General features: G+C 42.3%; 1 protein-coding gene across 6 annotated transcripts in view; it reads left to right on the top strand.

Moving 5' to 3' along the window:
• KANSL1L (KAT8 regulatory NSL complex subunit 1 like) overlaps nucleotides 1–23,865 on the top strand; it is a 104,664-nt gene that overhangs the window by 71,112 nt on the left and 9,687 nt on the right. For 4 of the 6 annotated variants that reach the window (XR_006278109.1, XR_005295741.2, XR_006278108.1 and 1 more), the window contains exons 7-14: nucleotides 120–285; nucleotides 4,931–5,041; nucleotides 7,042–7,179; nucleotides 10,273–10,397; nucleotides 12,018–12,142; nucleotides 13,036–13,090; nucleotides 22,316–22,428; nucleotides 23,130–23,310. Coding sequence is in view for 2 of the 6 variants with exons in the window: in XM_043505690.1 (XP_043361625.1) it covers nucleotides 120–285; nucleotides 4,931–5,041; nucleotides 7,042–7,179; nucleotides 10,273–10,397; nucleotides 12,018–12,142; nucleotides 13,036–13,090; nucleotides 22,316–22,428; nucleotides 23,130–23,310 (1,014 nt within the window). In the remaining 4 variants the exon portion in view is untranslated. Of the gene's footprint in view, nucleotides 1–119; nucleotides 286–4,930; nucleotides 5,042–7,041; nucleotides 7,180–10,272; nucleotides 10,398–12,017; nucleotides 12,143–13,035; nucleotides 13,091–22,315; nucleotides 22,429–23,129; nucleotides 23,311–23,865 lie in introns of those variants that run through there. The other 2 variants (XR_006278107.1, XM_043505691.1) reach the window with 2 other exon arrangements.

Genomic DNA, 23,865 nt, shown 5'->3' with positions numbered 1-23,865 from the left:
ATTTACATAGCATTGAGTCGTTACTCTCACTAAAATATCTATCACTTTTGCCCAGTTTTAGAAAGTGAATAAAGGGAAAATGAACATTTCAGATGATGTTTCTGTGAATATCCTTGCAGGCTTTGCTGTCTAGAGATGCCTCGTTTCCATATAATACACAGATGCCTTGCATGGCTCCATCCTCCATTTGGAGCAGTTCTGAGCATGGTACAACATCCAGAATAGTACAACAACATATACCAGAGGTGGACTGCTCTCTTCATCCTGTGTTATCATTCCCCTCAGGTAAGACATCCAATTCCATATTCCCAACAGAACAGCCAGTTGTATTATAAAAATCCTAAAATTTATGGTCTGACTTAGTTTTTATAAACGTTTAAAGCTTTGGCTATGAACAAACCTCTTAAAAGAAATACTTCTTGCTTGTTTATTACTTTCCAAAAGTTGCTCTGACAAATGCCCTTAGTTTAATTTAAAGGGACATGGTCAACTTAAAATTTCATCCTGCTTTCTAAAATATTGCATCTATTATAGATGTGTGTAGCAATTAAGATAACTACAACTGAAAAACTCTAGAGGGAAAAATATTTTTCTCCTTTTTTAGTTCATTTATTTTGTACACTTGATAGCATTTAGTGTTTAATTGTTTCTCTTGCAAAGCTGGCCAATTCACCTTGTTGGTTATGTAGGTCTGTCTTGCAATGACAGGTGAGATGTTTCTTTTTAAAAATGTAAGACAGACTTGATTGTAAAAGCAAAAAAACTCATTGGGGAATCTTGGACATGTGCAGAGCTTAAAACTAATTTTAATGTTTTTAATTGAGTAAGTTTCAGGTGATGATGTCCCTTTAAGATAAATGTATGAAATACTAATATTGTAAATGCAGGAAATTCAAAACTGGTGTGCTCTGACAGGGACACTCATCCAATTGCATTGCTCATTAAAGTATATGTTATGTTATATATTAAACCAGGAGAATTGAAATAAAAAAATACTACATATCTGCAATGTGGCCAAGATAATGTTTCTTTTAGAAACTGTATTACTTCAGAAATTGCCTTTGTATATTCCCATATGAAGAATATGCATTGTGGCATCAAAGAAATCCATGACCCTTCAAGAAAACAAAGCCTATTGAAATCACAAGCACCTTCTCTTGGTACTGAATGTTTGGGGCTGAGCCTGTCAAAAGGGCCCTGCAGTTCCAGCCATTTCATTTCCTTTTGTTTACATGGCTAGCTTTGGTCACAGGCCTTTCATTCCATGCCCAAAGAGCTTTACTTGTTTTGCCTTTTTCTCTCAAGTGTTTTTTTTTTTCTGGTGGTTCTGTAGTTAAAAGTTTTTAATTTTTTGAATGTTCTAGGAGTTCAGAGACTTTCTTTAAAATGAAGGTTTTATTGGACTTTCTGCACTCTTGTGCAGAAAAACGTGTTTGACCGCAACTTAGCACTACAAGTGTCATGGCTGATTTGAATCTGGTTACATCCAATCTATCTGTGGGTCTTTGAGTGTGCATCATGCCCCTTCATGTTCCTGGAGATGGATTTATATATCCACTGCATTAATTTGGCCTGGAGACTTCTTCAGCTGAAAGGAAAGCTGCTTCTAGACCAAAACTTGCCAGTACAGGAACTCTATTGGTGTTGAGGGCTCCCCAAGCACAGAAGCTTGAACATTAGGCTGAGAGCTCCTTGGGTCTGTGGCTGAGACCTCAGTCCAGGACCATTCTTTCCAGAGTTAGGCTCATTCTCTTCCATTTTAAGAATAAGATTGAATTAAATTAAAATGCTGAGGAATCTTATATTTTTGAGGACTGTGCACTACCCTACTAAAGATGAGACGACACCATCATGGACATGGGGAATGTATTAGGAAGTCTTAGTTCTGTCAGTGTTTGGTTCTGAAAGTCTCTCTGGCCCTTCCGGTATTCCTGACCTCTAGAGCAGATGCTTCTAATGATAGACCAGCTCCCTGAAGAGCATAAGAAGATAGAAAAGAACATCTGTCTCAAGCTGAAAAGCTTCCCTTTTTTAAGAAGATGATCTGTTCAGCATAAAAATAGATTTCAGAGTAGCAGCCGTGTTAGTCTGTATTCGCAAAAAAGGGAGTATTTTTTCATAAAAATAGAGAAAATTAAGGACATTTGATTACTACAAGGCCACTGGGGCTTACTCAGCCTGAACAGACAAAGAGGGATGTTGCATTATACTCATTCTATTACCAAAGACAGCACCTTTCTTCTGAGGACTTTCTGCTCTCCTTCCCAGAAATTTCAGCCTCACCAATCATGAGACAGAATAAAGAAAAGCACTTAAATAGAGTCGAGGCTACAGTATCTGCTGTATGTACACCTTCTGTATCTGGCAGGCCTCACATCTGAAGTATTGCCAGGAGCTTATTTTGTCTACTTTCCTGGCCCTCCTTCTTTTGGGGACCATTTGATTTATGTCCTAGCAGCATATAGTGGAAATACAATGGATCACTGCATGTTTGAGATTATACAATTCAGCTCTGTGGCCTAATTCTCATCTATGTTGCCTCCCAAGTCCTTTTATATATCCCTTTTCAGAGATCTCTTTCATAAGACACTGCTCAGAGCAGAGGTGGATTACGTCTTAAGAATGGGAGCCCTTAAAAAAGTTGCGTAACAGAACAGAAGGCAAGAAGAAGGTGGTGATAGTCTTTTCCCATTTTGTAGGCAACCAAATAAGATATTGCAGTTGGACTGGCTTACCAAAATATATTTGCTTTTGGATAGGTAACAATCATTGCTAGTACGGAGTCTTGCCCTCCAGCATATCTACAGCAACATAAATATTTACCAAGTATTTGTCAGTGGCTGCAGGATACCTTACGTGTATAGACATCCATATATATCTGTACTAGACAACTGGCAGTTTCAGACTTGCATGGAACAAATCTTTAAGGAGAATATGAACGTGGTATGTGGTGATTGTGCCCAGATTCTGTGAATAAACTGGAGGAGATATCCTTATCCTTTTAAGTACAGTGTGGGAGTACATATTCACAATCTCTAAGACATCCAGGTGATCCTCTCACCTTCTCTCCCCCTTCACCCCCCAAAACAAGCAGAGAAGATGGTCATAATAGTTCTATCAGGTATATTTCTAAGGTAAAAAAACAAACCTTTCTGGCATTTTTATACTTCATAAAGAAGCAGAAAATGTACAGGCCCAATTAAAAAAAAATCTTTTGCAGGTCCCCATTAATCCTGTGACAAAGAACTTACTTAGATCAGTACCAATTACTGAAATAAGCTGTTCTTTTTGATTAGCAAAAATTGCTTGTAGAAAGATTTTTGTATTTGCAGATCTCCAAGACACTTGAGATTAAGATGGTATGTAAATGTTGGAACATCATTGTCCAGCCTTTGGCCCTTTAAATTAGTCTCATTTTTCTTCTTGATTTCCCAGCTGTCAAATTTACCTCCCTTGACTCTTTAACTTCCTTTATTCCAAGCATAAAAAGTCTTCATTCCTCTCTTTGCTCCCTTTTTATAAATTTGTTTCCTGAAGGGCTTTTCAAACAGAGACGTCTTTTGTAAGTCCTTCTGCCTTTTTATGAGGGCTAAATTCCCAAGCACTTGAGAAATTTTGCAGACTAAGTCTCCCCCAGGAAGCAGGTCAGAATTCCCTGTTGCCTTCTTTGTTAGAGACAATAGGGCACCTACCTTGAAATTACCCCAGGGCATCCAGCAATAACAGTTTTCAAAAATACCAAATAATTCTATCCAGATGGCTAGCTTGAGGCTTTTGCAGATCACAAAATAAAAGTGCAACGTGTGCTCTCCACAGCACTGATTTTTTGAGCACCTGTGGGTGTAGATGCGGCCATACATCCACACCATATTCTCGAGGGCTTGTCTACCCATGGAGATGTTCTGGAATAGCTATTCCCGAATAGCTTGTGTGGACAGTCTTATTCTTGTGTGGACAGTCTTATTCTGGAATAAAAGTACCTACGCATGGAACTATTCAGGAATAGCTGTTGTGCTTTTAAATTAATCTGACTTAACTTTCAATACTAAACAAGCTGTCAGAGCATTGGAGTGCTTTGGGTCATGTTAGCCTACGATCCCCTCACCTTCTGGCTTGTTTCTTTATGGCTTTGTCTTCACTGCTAAAATCAGGTGGAGTGGGTTCTTTTTTGTTTTGTTTTTATTACAGTGGGATAATTGGTGTGCTTAAGACTTGCCTCTGTAAAATTCTAATGCAGACCAAGCACCTGTAATTTTTACTGCAGGGTAGCTAGGTGAGGTCAGCCACAGGCAGGGGGCATTGTGTTGATGTCACTTGTCTACTGCACAGTAAAAATTAAAGGTGCCGGGTCTCCACTAGGATTTCACATGCTAATGCATGTTAGTTATCCCACTGTTAAAAACAAACACACATTTTTTTTGGCAGGGAAGACACATTCTGTGTGGACAAAGATGAAAAATTGTCAGGAATAACTTCACAATGAGAGTCCATGTCTGCATCTTTCTCTTCTTACTTTCTGAGTCTCTCTCCCCTCTCCCTCCAGCCATTCGTCCCGCATATTCATGACTGGGTGTGCCAGAGAGCTAATATTTCACTTCTCCAAAAATGTCTCTGTTGCTGCTGTTCATAGTCAAGCTTCATTTTGTCCTTTTTTAAATACATCCCCTTGGCCCCTCTCCAGTTTCGCTATCTGAAGACGTTGTCCAGCATGTGCAGCCAGTCAGCTGTGTCAGGGCTGCCCCACCATCACTCTTTGTGAGCTTGTGGGCTCGAGGCTGCAATACTGTTTGTACAGAATATAACACAGTCTGTCTAAATAGATTTTTCAGAAATGTAATGACTGACTGTAATGTCATTACAGAAATGTCAGAAATGTAATGACAGCTGACTGACTATCTCAGATGTATATATTTCTTCCTTTGTTTTATAGATATTCCTCTTCATATATATTTTGAAACATTGTTGAAGGAGGACAAGATCAAAGGAGATCCTGTTGACACCTCAGCACTAGCGGTAGAGTTTAAAATGTCTCCATCCAGTGGTATGTGATGCAAAATATTTTAATGAGTGCAAGATTTCTTTTTTAGCTAGTTTCTCAACACTTTTTCTTTTTTTATTACTGGATGCTGCCTTAAATATTGTTTAGTGTTTTTAGATGGGCAGGGATCATGCTTTTACTCACTACATGGCTAGCATCCACAACAGAGCTTACAATCTGAACAGATCACAAGACTAGTTATTGGGGAGAATAACAAGCACTGGAGTTAGGAGGAGGGAGGTAATGAGGAATCGAGGGAGAAGCTCATCCCACTCGCATAGATTCCAAATAGCTGGGTTTTATGTGGGAGAAGTGTGAAGGGAATGGGGAGGTAAAATCTTCTATCCTGCAACATGTACAGGGTTTGAGGCTGCTGCACAGTTCTCACTTCTTGTTATTTCTAATTATGAGCTGGAATAACAGGTGAAGTTCCTCCTGATAGTTGGGTGTGAGCACCATTGGACCTGCATAAACACACCTAGTTCTCCTTTTCTTTGGCCTTCTGCACCAGTTCCCAAGAATTCATGAGGGGGCTACCCAAGAGATTAAAATGTTCCACTCAGTGTTGGAAAGTGGCCAAAGCTGTAATGCCACCAGGCCCATATGTTTCCATCCAATATATTGTATTTGTGAGAATATAAAACCAACCAGTGCCAAAAGGTGTGTCACACCAGTATGCTGTTGACTCATCTAATTCACTAAATCTTTGCTAAGCAAATTATGTAGAGACTACTTGGAAATAACCTATAGTCCTGTTGCTGATTGCTCTCATTAAGAGGTGCTGCTGCAGTCAGAATGAGCTCAGAAACTTCATAACAAACCCCTCCAAATGGTCACTGAGGGCTTATTTAAACACCGTTTTTGTAACGCTATAACTATATTAGTTTAGAAACTGAGCAAGGTAGTAAGGTCCCCGAACATTGATGCCTTTTACCAGTATGAAGGTGTGTATAGAGATATAGCATTTTCTTATTAGCTTATTCCCATTCAGGAATAAGTAATGCTGATATAAGCACCTTCATACAAGTATAACTGTGTCTGCACTGAGTATTGCTTTAACTATATCAACTTTTAAGCTGATACAATTATAGCAGAACAAAAATAAGGGGTATGGACCATCCCCAGAATCCTTGCACTACTTGGAGATGTCAGTGTCAGATGTCAGCTGGAAGAGTTAAAAATGAAGGCATTGATACAGTAAAGTACTTAAATGCATAAGTGAAGTCAATGGGACTGTTTAAGTACCTTGTTGAATCAGGGCATGACTAATTATTTTAAATGAGTTTGTCTGTTACTTAAAGCTATAGATTTTTCCTTCTTTTACTATGTAAACCATTTCTTTGGTTAATCAGCTGGTCAGCTGCCTAGTATTATTAGTTGTTGGTTAGTCTTTGTCAAGATAAAGGAAAAATGACTGTGTGTATTGAAAAGCCTAATAAAATGATATATGTATGGCATAAAAAGTTAGCAGCAGCAGCTATAATAAGGCGGTTTTATGTGAGTTCTGTGGGCTAGTAAAGTATTGCATTCTGCAGGAAATCTACCTTACATCATATCCCTTATCTCCACTGTACCATACATTGCACCTCTTCCACCTTAACTGCTTTTTGCTCTGTGCTTGGTATTAAAGCTGTTCTTGTATCTCTAACTGCTTACATATAAATGGTCCTTTTAGAAATATGAGTTAATACTAGCTGAAATGGGAATTAACCCTCGTGGAATAGTACGGTTATGAGCAAAAAAGACACAAAGGGCCAGATGCTCCTCTGTTACACTAGGGTAAATCAGTTGGTCAATATGATTGCATCAGTATAACCGAGAGGTGCATTTGGCCCCCATGATTTGAATTTTTTGTGTCTACACATATCAGAGATTGTTAAACTATTTATTTTGTATGTTTCTGATTATAAGTACCTGTAGCTCTTTCATTATTGTTTGTAAAGTGAGCTTGGCTGTAAGTTGCATCTAATGAAAATGAATCTGAAACTTTGCAAATGTTTCAGAATTTCATCAACATAGTGCTTCTTTCAAACAATGGAGCAGTGGCTATTTACTTAATTCCAAACCTCAAGCAGCATCAGGAACATCTGAACAGTTGTCTGAGGGAAGAAAGAAAAGGCACCTAAGTGAGACAGCGATAGGTAAGGGAAAAATAAGAGTATATAAACTACTGCCCTTTCTGAAGATACCCTTTTATCATTGGGCCTCACACATTATTCTAAATTGTTTCTTCAGGTAAATGAATGGATAACTTTATGAAATTGTATTTTACAGGGATGTGAGAAATAGGCTTATAATGCACTATGCAAAAAATAAATGTGCACCATTTAAGGCATGCCATTTTCTGCTTGTTTTTATTTCTTCCATCCCCCCGACGCTTCTCACCCCAATTCTACTTAGTGTGATTGCAAAACTGGACATGCTTCTGTTTTTTATTGTTAGAATACTCCTTAAGGAAATTGCTTAGCCATACAATTGCATTTGTGTAATACTAGATAGTGTGGTTTTTATTATGGTTTTTTTTTTAATAATTCTCATGAAACAGACTGTGAATAAATTTGTAAATCATACACTCAACCAAACATTGACTATTTCTGAACTCAGTAAGCTATGTTTCATTTATTGTATGCTGTGATTCCTGATTCTGGCTTCTTTTTAAACTGTTAAATGTAAGAATTGTGGATAAGACTCTTCATATGGATGGTGGGTAACCAGTGTTTTTAAAAAGGTGCTAGTGGTGATCATGATAGGTAGTTATATAACTGCACAAGTTAATTGTAACAGCAGTTAAAGATAGAATTCTATAAAGCACCTTGGTGAATATGACCATATAGGGATCCAGCACAACCTCTGAAAAGGAAAATAGTGTCTCGCCAATCTCTTAAAATTCAACTGCACAGTGGATAAAGGAAAATAGATGGATATAATGTATTTGGAAGTTGAGAAAAACATTCACAAACTTCTTCACAAGCAACTTAAGAAAACTAAGTCACGGGGTAAGAGGAAAAGTTGTTAAGGAGTAAAATGGATTAGAGACAGAAACAAAATTTTCAGTGTGGAAGAATAGTAATAATGGAGGACTCAGGATTCGAAAGTAAGACCCGTATTGTATAATGTATCCATCAATATGGAGGAGCAATGAAATGACAACATATGCAGATGACACCAAATTGTTTTGAGTAGTTGAGACTAGAAAGAAGAATGAGGAACTTCAGAAGGACCCAGCAAGGATAGGTGGCTGAGCAACATGTCTGTGACTGTGTGTAGACAAGTGCATTGTAATGCACTCTGAAAACAACAATCTGAACTACACGCACCCAATTATGAACATGGCAATTCCTATGATTTTAGTAATAGCACTTAAAGAAAGGTACAGCTTGACAGTATAAACCTTTTAGAGAGTAAATTCTGTGGGATTCTGACAATTTCATTGAGATTTTTGTTTACAAAAAAAAAAAGATATCATCGGGGTTGCAGTTTCCTGGTGCCAGCATGCTGCTATGCAATACATCTGTACATAGCAGCAGAAGCTCTAGCTCAGTGGTGGGCAAACCTTTTGGTCTGAGGGCCACATCGGGGTTCCAAAACTGTATGGAGGGCCGGGAACTGAATGTAAGGAAGGCTGTGCCTCCCCAAACCCTAACCCTATCCGCCCTCTCCCACTTCCCGCCCCCCTCAGAATCCCGGACCCGTTCAACCCCCTACTCCTTGTCCCCTGACCACCCCCTCCTGGGGTCTCCTGCCCCTAACTGCCCCTCTGGGACCCTGCCCCCTATCCAACCCCCCCCCGCTCCCTGACTGCCCCGACCCCTGTCCACACCCCCGCCCCCTGACAGTCCCCCCAGGACCCCACCCCCTATCCAACCCCCCCTCTAAAGCCCCTTTCAGAATGTGGCCCTGTGAACATGGTCGGAGGACTCAGGAGGAGCAGGGGCAGCCGCACAGCCAGAGAGAAGCGGCGTTTTCCCCTTCAAAGCGCCACTTCTCTCCGGCCGGCTGCGCAGCCGCCCGGTGCTCCTCCTCAGTCCTCTGCCCGCGTTCACTGCGCTCCCATCACCCGCACTGCCCGCCTGCTCCCCTGAGGCTGCAGGTGAGCCTCCCTCCCTGCTCTCCCCTGCCCCCGCAGTGCAGCCCCCTCCTGCACTGGCGGCATGGCGAGCTGAGGCTGCGGGGGAGGGGCCGGGGACTAGCCTCCCCGGCCAGGAGCTCAAGGGCTGGGAAGGACGGTCCCGGGGCCGGATGTGGCCTGCGGGCTGTAGTTTGCCCATCTCTGCTCTCGCTCATTAGTGCTATCTATGTATTCCTAATTTGGGCTCTGTCTAGGAGAAATTATCCATGAGGAAGATCAGCAGTCTGGTGAGCAAGGCCAAAAATAAAATACTCTGTGCCAGGGAGTTGCAGAGTTGCTTATGAGATGAGAGTTCATATACTTGACCCACGCTGTGCATTACGATGCTTTATCTAGGGTCTGTTACCTCTTTCTCCCACATTGGATCCATTGTTCTTGACAGATCCTCTTTATATTTAGTTAGTGTACTAAATATGTTTAATTTAGTATGGGATTCTCTTTTCTTCCTTCAAGTTGGGAGAAGAGAGAATTGGGAACAATGGTGGTTTGCTTTTAGAGTCCAAACAAAATTGCAGGAGGGACTATATTCACTGGGATTGAATAAAAAATATCTATAGATTATTATTTGTCTAGAACATTGAATCCACTTTATGGGAAATCAGACTTGCGGGTGAGAAAACTGACTTTATCTTTGTCATCTTTGCTGCCAATTCCACTTAGCCATCAGTCAGGAAAAAGCTGTTGGTTATGGAAAAGCTGATTGGGAACTCTAAAGGCTACATGATATGCAGCCCAGTCAGGGAAGGTTACACTCTCTGTTCAGGTGGTGGCCAAGATTATTCCCATAAACCTGATTGTCGGTTGTACATAGTCCGGTAGCTTCTGTAAAGGAGGCAGGATCTGACACGATGAGACTGCTTCCAATAGGGAATTACCCCCTTGAACTAGAGAGGGAGTTTTTGTGAGACAATAGTGATGGAGGTGAATTTGTGATGGATAGAGCCGTGTAAGTGATTATTTTTACAGCTGGTTGTTAGATGTTCATGAAATCTCATGTGTTCTGCTGTGGGCTTTCAGAAAAGGCCTCATTTGCTACTATGTTGGGAATATTTTTAACGTAATAGACTAAAAAAAAAATTTTTTTTTCCAAATCTTTTTGTGGCAGGAGAAAGTAACAGTAGGTTTGAAGCTTTTTCCTTTCGACATGCAGAACCAGAATCCCATAACGATTTTACTGCCGTGACCCATGTCAATCTGATGTCTAGATCTACCCAAAACACATCATCACAGGTAAATGAAAAATGAATATATTGATGGATTACTTAAAACTTCACCAGAGAGTTGTGCAAATTAGTAAATAAAAAGCCTTTCACATTGTACTTTGCTTTACGCAGTTTTACACATGCCTAGTTAGAGGGAGATTACTAGTCTGTATTGGGAAGGGAATGTTCTAAAACATAGAAATGCATTCTCAAAGACAAGTATTTCACAGACCATGAATTAGTTTATCAATAAAAGCGTCAAAGAGACCTGTGGCACCTTATAGACTAACAGACATATTGGAGCATGAGCTTTCGTGGGTGAATATCCACTTCGTCGGATGTACGTGCATCCGACGAAGTGGGTATTCACCCACGAAAGCTCATGCTTCAATACGTCTGTTAGTCTATAAGGTGCCACAGGTCTCTTCGATGCTTTTACAGATTGAGACTAACGTGGCTACCCCTCTGTAGTTTATCAATGAGAGCTTTTTAAAAAACCCTGCATTTAAAACTAATTAAATGAATTATGATTTAAGTCCCCACTGAAACTGTGAATGGAGGCTTTTATAATGCCGCTTCCTGATGGAGCTACACAATATTGGCTGGCAATGTAAATACAATTGTGGTACTTTATCCTGTTGCCTCTTGATTTACCAAAGCATGACTATCTCAAACTCCTATTTACTGAACTACTAGCAAAATCTCTGCTAAAGTGGTGGTGACATCCAGGCCCCATTGAAATCAATGCCAAACTTCCCATTTATTACAGTGACAGAATTTCACCCTAGAAGTGTTCAGGTTTCAGTGCTTTGGAACCTTGGAATTCTGTAGGACAGAAATATGAAGACTTACAGTTTACAAATACTGTACCTGATAATCGAAACCTAAGTGATGTTCCCTCTGCAGTTTGGGTAATGCAAATTCTATTGAATTTCTTTCCTTGACAGAGTCTTTTACACATCTGCATCTAGTGAGAACTTCTTTCCTTTACCAGATTGAATGAAAGTGATTTATTCTGAAACACGCTTTTTCGGTTGAAAACAGAAAGCTCTATAATTTAGATTGAATCATCTTTTAAACCCAAACCGCCTACTATAATCCAGAAAAGTCAGTCCACGCACTGGAGAGAATAGGTTGGATAGCCCCAAAGAGGAAAATGCTGAGTTTAGCATCCTCTTATCCCTACAAAGGGATTTCTGCAGATTTCCAGTCAAATATTTTCCATCTAGATGGCTCTACATTGATAAATTCATTTCATATACTGCATTTAGGCTCTGACCTCTTGGAATTCTTATTTTTATCAAGTACAAGAACATCTGTGTAGTGGTCAGGTTATAGGTTAGTAGATTTATCCTAGAGTGCCTTTAGTATAGCCTGAACATTATGAAGAATATAGCTATCAAGAGTGGGATTGTCAACAGTGGTGCTCAGTATTAACTGTAATTGTGAAATCAGTATTAAAACTTCCATTGACTTCAATGGGAACAGAGTTAGTCCAAAACTGAATACTTTTGAAAATGTCATTCTGAAAAGCCACTCTGCGTTTGTCTGTCTGTTAAATGTACAAAAAAATTGTTAGCTCTATTGTCTTAGAGTTAACATGCAGCTATTATCATTAAGCTAATGACTCTTCTGTATTGTTATACAGCATAACTCTAGACGGAGACTGAGAAGTGAGAGCTCCTATGATATAGACAACATTGTTATTCCTATGTCACTGGTTGCTCCTTCTAAATTGGAGAAGCTGCAATACAAAGAAATCCTTACTCCAAGGTATGCTCATTTCATGCTCTTTGCACCCCACTGATACTGTTTTCTGTTTTCATAAATGTTTCTCTTTTACCCCCTGTTGCATGAAAGAACCCCCCAGCAGTGGGGAAGATTGACCGACAATCCAAGGGAAATGGTCAGACTGCACACAGTGTCTGATGCACAGAGTAAGCACACTGTAAAAATAAAGAGGAATGTTTTTCTCTAATCTTAATTCTAGTATTCATTGCAGACACAAATGTGTTTTCAGAAGATTCTCTCTCTCTCTCTCTAAGTAGTTAGTTGGAGATTATCTTTTTTTTTTTTATTTCTTAGTTCAGCAGAAAAAAGCAACCTCCCTATAACATGCATAGAAAAACACATACCTGTACATTTTTTAAAAAATTCTAATTTTATTAATTGAATTTAACTTTTTCATTTAGCATAACGCCATTATTTCTGATATCTGGTTCTCTATACTTGTTTAAAACACATAGATCCTTTGATTCTTGGAACAGCTTAAACAAGTTTTTGTTAAACTAAATAATGAGTAAGTCATCTAAATTAGCAATGCCTGGTCCTTTTATCTGCAAATCTTTGACTTGTGTTTCAGGTTTTGGCTGGTTTTATTTAAAGGCTTAAAGTAATATTAACAGGGCAATGTTAAGGAGCTCAGATTCTGTATTTTTTTTAAAGAAAGATTTTCTAGAACCTAATGTTAGAAGACACATTTTCATGATTTTTATTTAAATTAAAATCATTTTACTTAAATACTGACATTCCCTTACAAAAATTGCAGCATACGTACTGCAGCATTGTGCTATTGAATGAGATTGTCCTGTTCTCATTACACTGCTGACGTGATAAAACGTTCAATTTGGCTAATCCTGTATTAACTACCTTTCTCCAATTCGTAGCTGGAGAGTTGTTGAACTTCATCCTCTGGGGCGATCTCATATAGATGAAGAAGAGGTAAGCTACATTTTAATGAAACCAAGCGTTTGATAAACCACTTATTAATGTATGTTTTCAGTAGTCACGGATTTCATGAAAACCCCTGTAAGTTTGAAGTTGTAAAAATAAGCTGATTGTACTATGAATGTAAAAGCATTGTGTGAACACATATGTTTTATATACTTATTTTGTCAAATGTCTCTTTCCCATCCTACCAATCTCTTAGTGGCAACACTAATGAGTGATGGCAAGGTGAATCTCCATTAGGAATCAAGGAGATGAAAGAACTGGGAGTCAGTGCTAGTATATAAGCAGCAGCCTACCCACATCCTAGAAACAGGAAGCATGGGCCTCTAGTTTCTTGCACCCTGATTCTTTTTTCTTTTAGCCCTAAGATTAAAAGGAAAAGAGGAAGGAGAAGAATAGGTTAGAACACACAGGGAGTTATTAAATAAATAAAGAACACACGGAGAGTTGAGACAACTAAGGTTTTCTATCTCAGAAAGTGCACCTTTTTAGCACCCCGGGGTCCAACCAGTGATTCAGCAGCAAGCCCCTTCTACCAACCTCCTTCCCCAATCGCTGCCATTCTCTTTCTGAGGACTGGGACACTGGAGATTCAGTAGGAAACCCTCTTCAGGGAGTGGGTAATCAGGTGGATCTCCAGGTTTGCTAGCAGCCCCTCTTCCTCTGCATTGTCTACAAGCTGCACCAGAAAACCAACTCCTTGGGCTTTGTAGAATCTTAGCAGGTATTTTTGTCTTTTTTTTTTTTTTTGTGGGGGCCACTAGGTTTTTTCAGACCCATCTCTGTTTGCCTACTCCTTGCCTTGTAGTTTGATTTTGCATTGGTGGGAGGGATCCATTTCTCCTTCCAACTTCCTGTCTGAAGCAGTGCAGCCTGCAGCACTCTCCTCGGCAAACCATTAACAGTTTCTTCATCACCCACTGCTACTGTTCCTTCAGGAGCATGGGTCATCCGGCCTCTTTCCTGGCACCCCCCTGGGCTTATTGGTTTGGGGAGCTTTCTTTCCCTCGAGCAGGCATGCAGGGCATTTCCCAGACCCAGTGTGAACAGACCAGATCCATTCTCCAGTCTGTGGTTCCTCCTCCTCTCCATGTTTCGGTTGCTGTTTCCCCTGACCTGGGTCAAATGCCTAGTAAGAAACCTGCCATTTTTGCTACCTTCCCAAAATCTTTGGAGGTATCTGATTTCTATCTCTAATCCTATCACTGTCCCACTTGCCTGACCCTTACTTGGACTAACAGTGAACACAGCAGATCCAAGACAAGCATCCAGACCTTGATCCCAAACAAAGATATTGCTGCCCTCCTGGATGAGAATATCCTTCCTAGAGCCCCTTACTCTGAGGGCCCCTTCTGTGTGGGAGTTAGATGCTCCAATAAACTAGCCAAGGAGTAAACTTTTCAAAGGGTTCTCTCTCTCTTCAAGACTGAAGAGGTAATATCTTGCCATACAGCAATCCTAGAGGTTATTCTGAGGAGTGGGATCAAGTAAACAAATGATCTCCTGGCTCCAGAAAATACTCCGTGTCACAAAGGATACAATATTTATTCTTCCCAACGTAGATGCTGCCTCTTGTCTCTCTGAAAATGTACTTTGCCTACATATTCTATAGTCTCCACGGACAAGGCGGCCAACCTTTCCCTTTGCAGTGCCCAGTAGGTCCTAGCTGTTGATTTCACTCATTTGGCATTGTATTCTGGGCTCTAAAGAAGAAGAATGTCTCCATCCTAGTGTCCCCTTCTCTTAACCTAGCTGGTGAGATTCTTGGTTTCCTTACGGATTCTATCTAGCCTGCCTTCTTCCTGTTTAATGCTGCCTTTGATAGGCTCATAGATTTAAAAGGAACCCCCTCACTTGCTACAGCAGCTGCTATATCTGTGTTTGGAGCAGGAAGGCTGCACTGAGTACATCACAGACCTTTCCTAGAAGGGTATGAAGCTATCTGGAGAACAGCTAGGTAAGGGTAACTAAAGGAGCACTTCTTGCTCAGAACCTTTTCCTTCAGCACTCTTATCCCTCCTCTAGACCTGGTTATCAGGGGAAAAAAAAATTCCCACAGCCATCAGCTTCCCTCTTCAGGACACTAAGGAACACGATCTTCACTCAGAACCTTCTTCTGCAAAACTCTAAGAGCTCCTGTGTGGCTTTGGATCCCATACCGAGCTCCCGTTATGTTACATTCATCTCTGTGGCTGAAAGAACTGAGCGATCCATCTCTAAAATCTGCATGGCAGCTACGTGGTCATATAAGTATGCCTTCATTTGCCATTATTAGTGGAACTGGTGTGCTTAAAGGGACAGTTCCTTTGGCCAGCACATGCTTCAAGCAGCACAATAAAGTAACCCTGTCTCCTGCTCTGTTTCATTGCTTGTGATGTTTGCTGTCAGTTGCTGGGTAGAATGAGAAAAGAGACACATCTGGCAAAGAAAAATTACTGATAATTTCTGTTTATCATAGTCATTTTCTCCCATCCTACCTTTCCTCGATTTGGAGAGGGCCTGCTGTCCTGGAATTGTCGTATTGTCTTTGAGGCGCTCTAATTAGAGGAAATAGACTTGGTGTTCATCTGTGATTCATTGTTCGTGTTCTTCCGCCTCTTTACTTTAGGATTCAGTCATTACAATTAGTGGGTAGCTTGAGAGAAAAGACATGTAGCTTCTGAATTTCCTGATTTCTGTGTTGAAATTTGATCTATTGTTTCCTTAATGTGGGGTTTTGAAATTAATATTGTCTAAGTTGAAGGCAAACATAGTTGTAATCAATACTAGCAGTTTATTTAGTAATTGTTGTTTGTTTCAGTAGACACACACACTTTTTAATATCAGGTTTCAGAGTAGCAGCCGTGTTAGTCTGTATTCGCAAAAAGAAAAGGAGTACTTGTGGCACCTTAGAGACTAACAAATTTATTAGAGCATAAGCTTTCGTGAGCTACAGCTCACTTCATCGGATGCATAAATAAATTTGTTAGTCTCTAAGGTGCCACAAGTACTCCTTTACTTTTTAATATGTTATCAGTGTGGCGGGGATGAGTTTATAAACAACAGCTTTTCAAGAGGACTCTTTTTAAAGTTTCCCAGGAAGTTCTTGGTTGATTCATATTCCCACGTGGCATCTGGTTCAGCAGAGTGGAAGCTTGACCAGATGCTGTGGAAGGATCCAAACTTAGGTTTGGTTAAAGCTTTTCCCTCAGACCAATCATTAGACATGCCTAATGGTGGACATATCTATTAATTTTATTTTTATAGCAGTTGTCGGGGGAGCAACTGGGTTCTTTGAATGCTCGTTCATGTCCATTCCAATTAGGGGGTGTACGCACACGCATGGCAGGCAGAAGTTTTTTTCCCATAGCAGCATCTATCAGGTCGGCCTGGGTGCCCCCTGGAGTCGCACTTTCGTGGCGCTCAGTATAGAGCCCTGCCAACCCGCCACGCCCTTAGTTCCTTCTTACCGCTAGTGACGGGTTAGCTGTAACATCCCATAGCCCTTGCTTTAGCAAGCGCCTTTCTTTGTATTAGCTGTTATCTGTAGTTAGTAGTTGTTGTTATAGTTGCTGTGAGTTTCGCCCCAGAACTTTGAAAGAGAGGGAACAGCAGCTCTTTGCCCCCATTCAGACCCAGGGACCCCGCGCCCAGCACCACCTTCTTGGTGCAGAGCGCCCTGGCGCCGTCATCCAGGGAACCGGTGCTGAGAAAGGACTCTTCCCAAGACTGTCGGCACTGTCATGGCTCCTCCCATGTCCATTCGTCAGGTAGGCACCAGTCTCAATTGCCAGTGCCTCAGAAGAAAAAGAAGCCAGAGAGGGATTGCTCTTGCCTGGCCAAATCTAAGGAGCCAGTGACTGAGAGACCCCAGTTGGGCCACAGCTCCACATTGCCGATGAGGGTCGAGTCAACTCCTGCCCCGGAAGGGCGGTTGACTCCGGCCCCACCCCGCTCGCCGGACCTCAGGAGTCAGCAGCTGCTGCTCCCATCGACCCCGGAGCCCTTTAATGCAGCTCAGGACTTGTTGTGCCTCATGGCGCCATTCTCACCTCCACGGAGGGACACACTACCAGCGTCGACAGCAGCTGTCCACCTCACAGTACAATCAAGAGGGAAACCAGCTATGCTGTCCCGGTGCTCTCCTTCTCCATAGTGCTCTGACGCCAGTCGTTCAGGAACAAGAGTCCAGTCGGTCCCCTAGTTCCTGATGTGCAGCACCATGCAGTGCAGCACCTCCGTGGTCTTCCTTTTCGGAGACCTCGGAGTCAGACTCTGACTCCTATCGCTCCGACACAAGTAGCAGCAGGCGGTCCAGGTCATGGCTGGAGAGACTAACTTACCTGGCACCGTGGCCTCCGCAGTAGCAGAACCTGGCACCGTGGCCCTTCTGGGTGCCCTGGGCCTTCTATCAGAGCCAAGGGTGACACTCGCAGCAACATCTGGAGCCTTGACTACTTTCGTTTCAACCTCCCGCCCCTCAGGGACCTGCGATCTCCCAGGCACTGCCGCCAAGTACATTGACACTGTTGGCTGCCGCACCGTCACCAGCACCATCGGCAGCGATGCCTGCAGTGCAGCCTGGCATGGGAGTCCTCTGTCTTGGCACCTAGGGGCCCGGCACTGTCCAGTCGGCTCCAGCTTGGGATCCTCAGGAGTCACGGGAACTTGGGCACCAAGGGGAGGGAACAGCCACCCTTTATGGGGGCTTCTTCCTCCTCCTCACCAGATGAGGTGCTGATGTTGACCCTATAGCTCCAGCTCTGGAGGATAACTGGATGTTGCAGCAGTTGCTTTGGCGAGTTGCCCAGGCCTGGGCATTCAGGCAGAGGAGGTAATCAAGGACGCGGATCCCATGGTGCATATCCTCGTGCCCTCCGGACCCGCACTCATTGCCCTCCTCTTATCAAAATTATATCTGCCACAACCAAAACTTTATGGTAGACCCCAGCCTTGTTGCCCCCAAAAGCTAAGCGCAATGAAAGGCGTTACTTTGTGCCAACTAAGGGTTATGAGCATTTTTCCTCGCACCTGCCGCCTGATTTCCCTGGTTGTGAACACTGTTAACCAGCACGAGCAGCAAGGTTACCAGGGACCCTCCCCTAAGAACAGGGAGGTGAAAAGACTCGACTTTTTTGGTAGAAAGGTCTAGTCTACAGGCGGGTTGTAGCTCCACATTTCAAACCAGCAAGCCATTGTTTCAGGTACTGCTATAATACATGTGAAGCAATGGCAAAATTTCTCAGCTTTGGTTGAGGAGGGCAAGCTCATCTCCCGAGCTTCCTTGCAGGTGGCGCTAGACGGAGCTGATGCAGCCTCCAGGGTGATGGTTACAGGAGTGGCCATGAGAAGGGGCTCTTGGCTCCAAATTTCAGGTCTGCCGTACGAGGTCCCACAGACCATTCAGGACCTCCCCTTTGAAGGTGTGAATCTGTTTTCCAAAAAGTCAGATAAAAGGATTCATAGCCTAAAAGACTCAAGAGCCACCTCAAATCACTGGGCCTCCATACTCCCACCTCACAGCGGAAACACTTCAGACCACAACCTCCTCCGCGGTTCTACCAACAACAGAATCAACAGGACAGTTACTAGAGGAGGAATTGGAGCGGTAGAAAGAGGCTGCACCTGTCCTCAGGTCAAGGCTCTGGCCAATCCAAGCCACTTCCCGGTCCCAAACGGGCCTTTTGAAGGTGTGGTTGAGGATGACATACCAGAACAAGAACTGGATCTACTCCTCCTTACCTTTTCATCCCGACTACCCCCTTTCTACCGTGTACGATCCAGTATCACTTCAGACCTCCGGGTGCTCTGTATGATAGAGAGGGGAAACTCCATCCAATTCTGTGCCCTCCCACTCTTCTATCCCCCTTCCCTGTCCCTCTTCAGGTACCCCTCTCACGAGCAACTCCTTATACTGGAGATGCACTCGCTCCTTTTGCTAGGGGCAGTGGAAGAGGTTCTTCAGGAGCAGAAAGGCAAGGGTTTCCTATTCCCGGTATTTCCTGATACTGAAAGCCAAAGGCTGGGCTCAGGCCCAACCTAGACCTGCAAGAACTCAACGAGTTCATGAAGAAGCTCAAGTTCCTCATGGTCTCTTTGGCCTTCATCATTCCTTCATTGGATCCAGGAGACTGGTATGCGCCCTGGACTTGAAGGATGCATACTTTCATATAACAATAATTTGCCTCACAGAAAATACCTCAGGTTTGTGGTGAACAACAACCAATATCAGTTCACAGTCCTCCTGTTCAGCTGTTCAGCAGCACCTCAAGTGTTCACCAAGTGCATGGTAGTTGTGGCCGCGTTTCTGCGCAGGCGTCAGGTACAGGTGTTCCTGTACCTCGATGACTGGCTCATCAAGGGCCGCTCCAGAGCTCAAGTGGAGGCACAGGTTAACTTCATAATGGTGACGTTCGACAATCTGGGCCTTCTTCTGAATGAGGGGAAATCCAACGTTGTCTTGAGTTCAGCGGATAGAATTTATAGGGGTGGACCTGGACTTGACCCAGGTCAGGGCGTACCTCCAGAAAGTGAGGTTCTAGGCCTTTAGCAACATGATTCGAGGTCTCAGGCAGTTCCCCACTACCACAGCAAGGAATTGCCTGAAACTTCTAGGATGCATGGCAGCCTGTACCTATGTGGTGCATTCAGATTTCGGCCTCTTCAGTCATGGCTAGCATTGGTGTATCGGCCAGCCCGGGACAATTTGGACAAGGTTGTAACCTTGTCCCACCAGATTGTCAATTCCCTCCTGTGGTGGCTCAATGCACAGGTAGTATGTGCAGGGGTCCCCTTCTCCAGCCCTCAGCCGTCTCTCTCCCTAGTGACGGACACATCAGCACGGTGCTGGGAGCACATTTGGGGGACCTCAGGACTCAAGGCCTCTGGTCTCGGGCAGAGCTCGCTCTCCACATCAATGTCAGAGAGCTGAGAGCATTGCACCTGGCATGCCAGACTTTCCATATCCACTTATCAGCCAGCTTTGCAAGCATGTGCACTAGGGCCTGACCCAAAGCCCAGTAAAGCCAATGAGAGTCTTTCCACTGAAGTCTGTGGACTTTGGATCAGATTCTAGGTCCCCAGCAGGAGCTCACAGGAAGCTGTGGAGTGGAGTCGGACTGTGGAGTGCTATGTTCAGATAGATTTACCACAGAATAACGCAGCTGCAATAGTTTTGTGTTCACATCTAACACAGTTACAAACGCCCTCATCCATTCTGTAAAATCATGTGCCTAACACTGTTGCAGCGTTGTGTGCAACACATGGCTGTGTGCTCTCTGTTGTATGGTATTACCAGGGTCCAACATGCTCTTTGGCAAAACTTAACCTAAAATCCGTGGTTAGCTCCCTCCGGCTTTGTCTACACTACCGCTGTAACTACATCTCTGTAAGGTCTCCCGTGTACCCGCTCTATGCCGACGGGGGAGAGTTTCCCACCAGCGTAATTAAATCACCCCTAACGAGTGTCTCCCGCCAACAAAGCGCTGTTCACACTGGCTTATTGGTGAAACTTACGTTGGGCAGGGAGGTGTTTTTTTTTTTTCACACCCCTGATTGACAAAAGTTTTACATGAACAATGCCATTAATGTAACATCCATTGTTGTTTAAAAACAAGGTGTGGCCATAGCACCCTTCTGCTCTGCAGAGTACATTACAGCAGTCCTGAACCTGTTCTGAACTATGACAGAGAACGAGCTGTGGAGAACTGGTCCTTGGGTGTCTTGAGGAGGGCAAAACACAGCTCCTTTGTGTGCATACCCTTGTTCTTCTCAGCTGTGACTGAGCAGCAACCTAAATTTTCAATGTGCTGCAGAAGAACGAAGAGTCAAACTGTCTCAAAATGCAGGGCAGATCTGGTGTCTGGATCCAGAGGGCTTCACTTAGCAGCCTGGGTCTTGTTCTTAACTGAGCAACCAAAATTCTCATGAGCTTGGATCTAAGTGTCTTGCTGGAGTTCTGCAAACCATTCACTAAGAAAGCTTTTGCATTGAAATGGTGACTGTTTTCTGCTGGATTTCCTAGTAGGGATGTGGCATTTCACCCTTCCCCTGGGGCCTTTCATTTTAGAATGTTTGGTATTCTTAATGAGGTCATACTTGTATTACTCCATGCTCAAAGTACATTGCTGCTTCCCACTCCTGCAGCATGAGTATTTTTTTTTCTCTCTTCCATGCACCCTTCTGTGAAACATTAGCTTAGAGTTGTTGCATTCCTTTATAACCCTCTGGGCTTCTGGAACTTGCCAAGATACATTGGACTTCCTCTTCAAGCAATTTTAGTCTGTTCTAAACATCGTTTTTCTGGTTGCAGATATGGTAAACATCAGTCTGAGCAAAATCTAAGCCCTTATGGCCCATCCTCCATTTAAACTATTTCACAAAGATAATGTTGTGTTGTATCTTCACCTCAACTTTTTGCTCCACTCCTCTGAAAACTTCATAGTATGCCTGGTCAGGGAATTTTTGAAGAATGGAATTTGCTTATTAGTAACTGGAATTTTCCAAATGTATTGCCTCTGCATATCTACACACTTCACCTCATCCCCAGACTTCAGTTGAGTCTTGGATGCTGAAGTAGAGAGGAACTCAGGCCAGCTGGAGACACTGGCTTTTTATAACCTTGTGTAGAATTCTTGGGGTCCAGGTTAAGGCTCAACAGTTTAAAAAAAGTTCCCGGGCTATTTTATGAAGTCAAGGCTACTATTACCTGAGGATCTACATGCTTAACTCTTAAAAACTTGATTCGCTCTGCTAATATAGAACCAAAATGCAAAAGAATCTGATAGTTTACATCTCTGAAGGAAAATGTAGTTGCTCTTAAGTGCTATAGTTCACTTCTTCTGTGTCCTGCTCCAGAAGAGACACAAGTGTGCATCCACAAATGTAGTACATCTCCTGTTTACTTGACTTACAAGTAAGTATCCTTCCTCTTATTTTTCAATCTAGTGTAGTCCTTGAGTATTTCCATAGAGGTGTGAATAATTTTTATATCAGCTTGAGATCCAGCCCTTCCAAACGTGTAAATTAGCAGGCTAAAAAGTTGTATTGTATAGCCGTACTTTTCTGTCATATGGTAAGATGAACACATACAGTTTACTATACCTTTGTACCCTCCAGTGCACGTTCTTTTTGTTGTGCGTGTGACACAGATTCCCCACATGACTATATAAAACATTGTTTTCATCTTTAGTGATGCTTGTAATCATGGCAGCAGCGATCTCTCATTTATAATTACAGATCGAAGATCTGTCAGATGAACTTTTTTCTTCACGTCATGCAAAATATGAAGAGAGAGAGAAAGCAAGGTGGTCATTGTGGGAACAAAGCCGATGGCCCAGAAGAAATAGCAGGCAGGTGTATTGTCATAAATGGAGGACTCTTACAGAATCATTGGGATTTTCTGTTGGTAGCTCAGCAACTTTTAGAAATGCTATCAATAGAGTGAAGCATCTTTTGAAAATGAGGGTATTCCCCATCAAATAGTTTACCATGCACGGTATCATGCATATTTAATTTGTTGCTTGAAAAGGAAAGCTATATAGCTTTAAATCTTGTGAATTTTAAGAAAATCTGGGTTATTGGCATATTAGTGAATAAAATCTTAACATTTTCTGAACTCATCCCACTGCTGCTGTTCACTGCCGTGCTCAGTAATTATTGCCTTAGACAAACAAATAGGGTGTCACTTCTCACTCAGTAATCTCTGATTTAGATGAAAGACTGGGGTGTCACTTCTTTGGATCCAAGACTGAAAGTAATTGCATTCAGAGACCCACTTCAAGTACTGGATTCTGTTAAGTTTGTACTTTCAAAAAAATGTTGTCAAAGATATTAAAATGTATTTAAATATTTTATACCAAGGTCATCGTTGCTTTAGAGTTCCGTTTTCAGGTTATCTTTACTTCTAAGCATATAAATTTAGAAGCCATTATTAAAAACTTAGAGTAGTGCCTTTTTTTCCTCATTTAAAAAAAAATCTGAATTGTTTCCAGTCACTTGACAGAGAAGTTACTAAACAAAAACTTAATTTTCTCATTTTGTCTTGTACTAGATCTTATAGCAAAAATGCTGAAAGACAGCTGGGACAAGATCCAGTACTGAAAGAAAACCATCACAACTCCTGTGCCTCACTGCTTTGTGCTGCTGAAGCTGCTTTTGATCTTGCTTCAGAAATCCACAGTTCTGTATGTTTAAGGATCCCACAGTCTTCAAAGGAAAATCAAGAAGCAAAGGTATGGTGGTTTTTTGTAAGTAAGGGCCTGATCCAATGCCCAGAGTTTCCCTGACTTCAGTGAGTCTTGGATCAGGCTCTAAAATTGCAAATGTAAGTGTTCTCATCTCTAATTTTTGGATTGCGTTTAGAGCTTCTGCAAATTACCAGATTAAGATCACTTCCAAATGAAGTCCTCGATTTGTTAACAGCATAGGAACAGCACAGGCAAAACTTTCACTACTGGGTCAAAATGTCAGCCTCAGAGATGAGAGAGTAGCAGGCGCTCTATTGATACATTCAGTAGCTTTTTTTTCAGAGGATGCCAACATGGGTTCCAAATAGTACTGATTGTGATGGTAATTGATGTTCTTAACAGTAGAAAATAGAGAATTCCTTTTTACGTTCCTCGCCCCTTACGTTGTAACTGCACTGTTTAACCTTGGAAACAATGTTGGGATACAACTTGCTTAAAAGATTCCATACAAAATGAAGTTGTGCTGTATTAAGCCAAGCTACATTGAAAACTGGTACCCATCAGAATGGTATTCTTCCTTGTATCTGAAGAACCCTGCAA

This window comes from Dermochelys coriacea, chromosome 11 (assembly GCF_009764565.3).
Source record: "Dermochelys coriacea isolate rDerCor1 chromosome 11, rDerCor1.pri.v4, whole genome shotgun sequence".
NCBI lineage: Eukaryota > Metazoa > Chordata > Testudines > Dermochelyidae > Dermochelys > Dermochelys coriacea.
The sequence above is the reverse complement of the archived record's forward strand: the minus strand, read 5'-3'. Positions and strand labels throughout refer to the sequence as shown.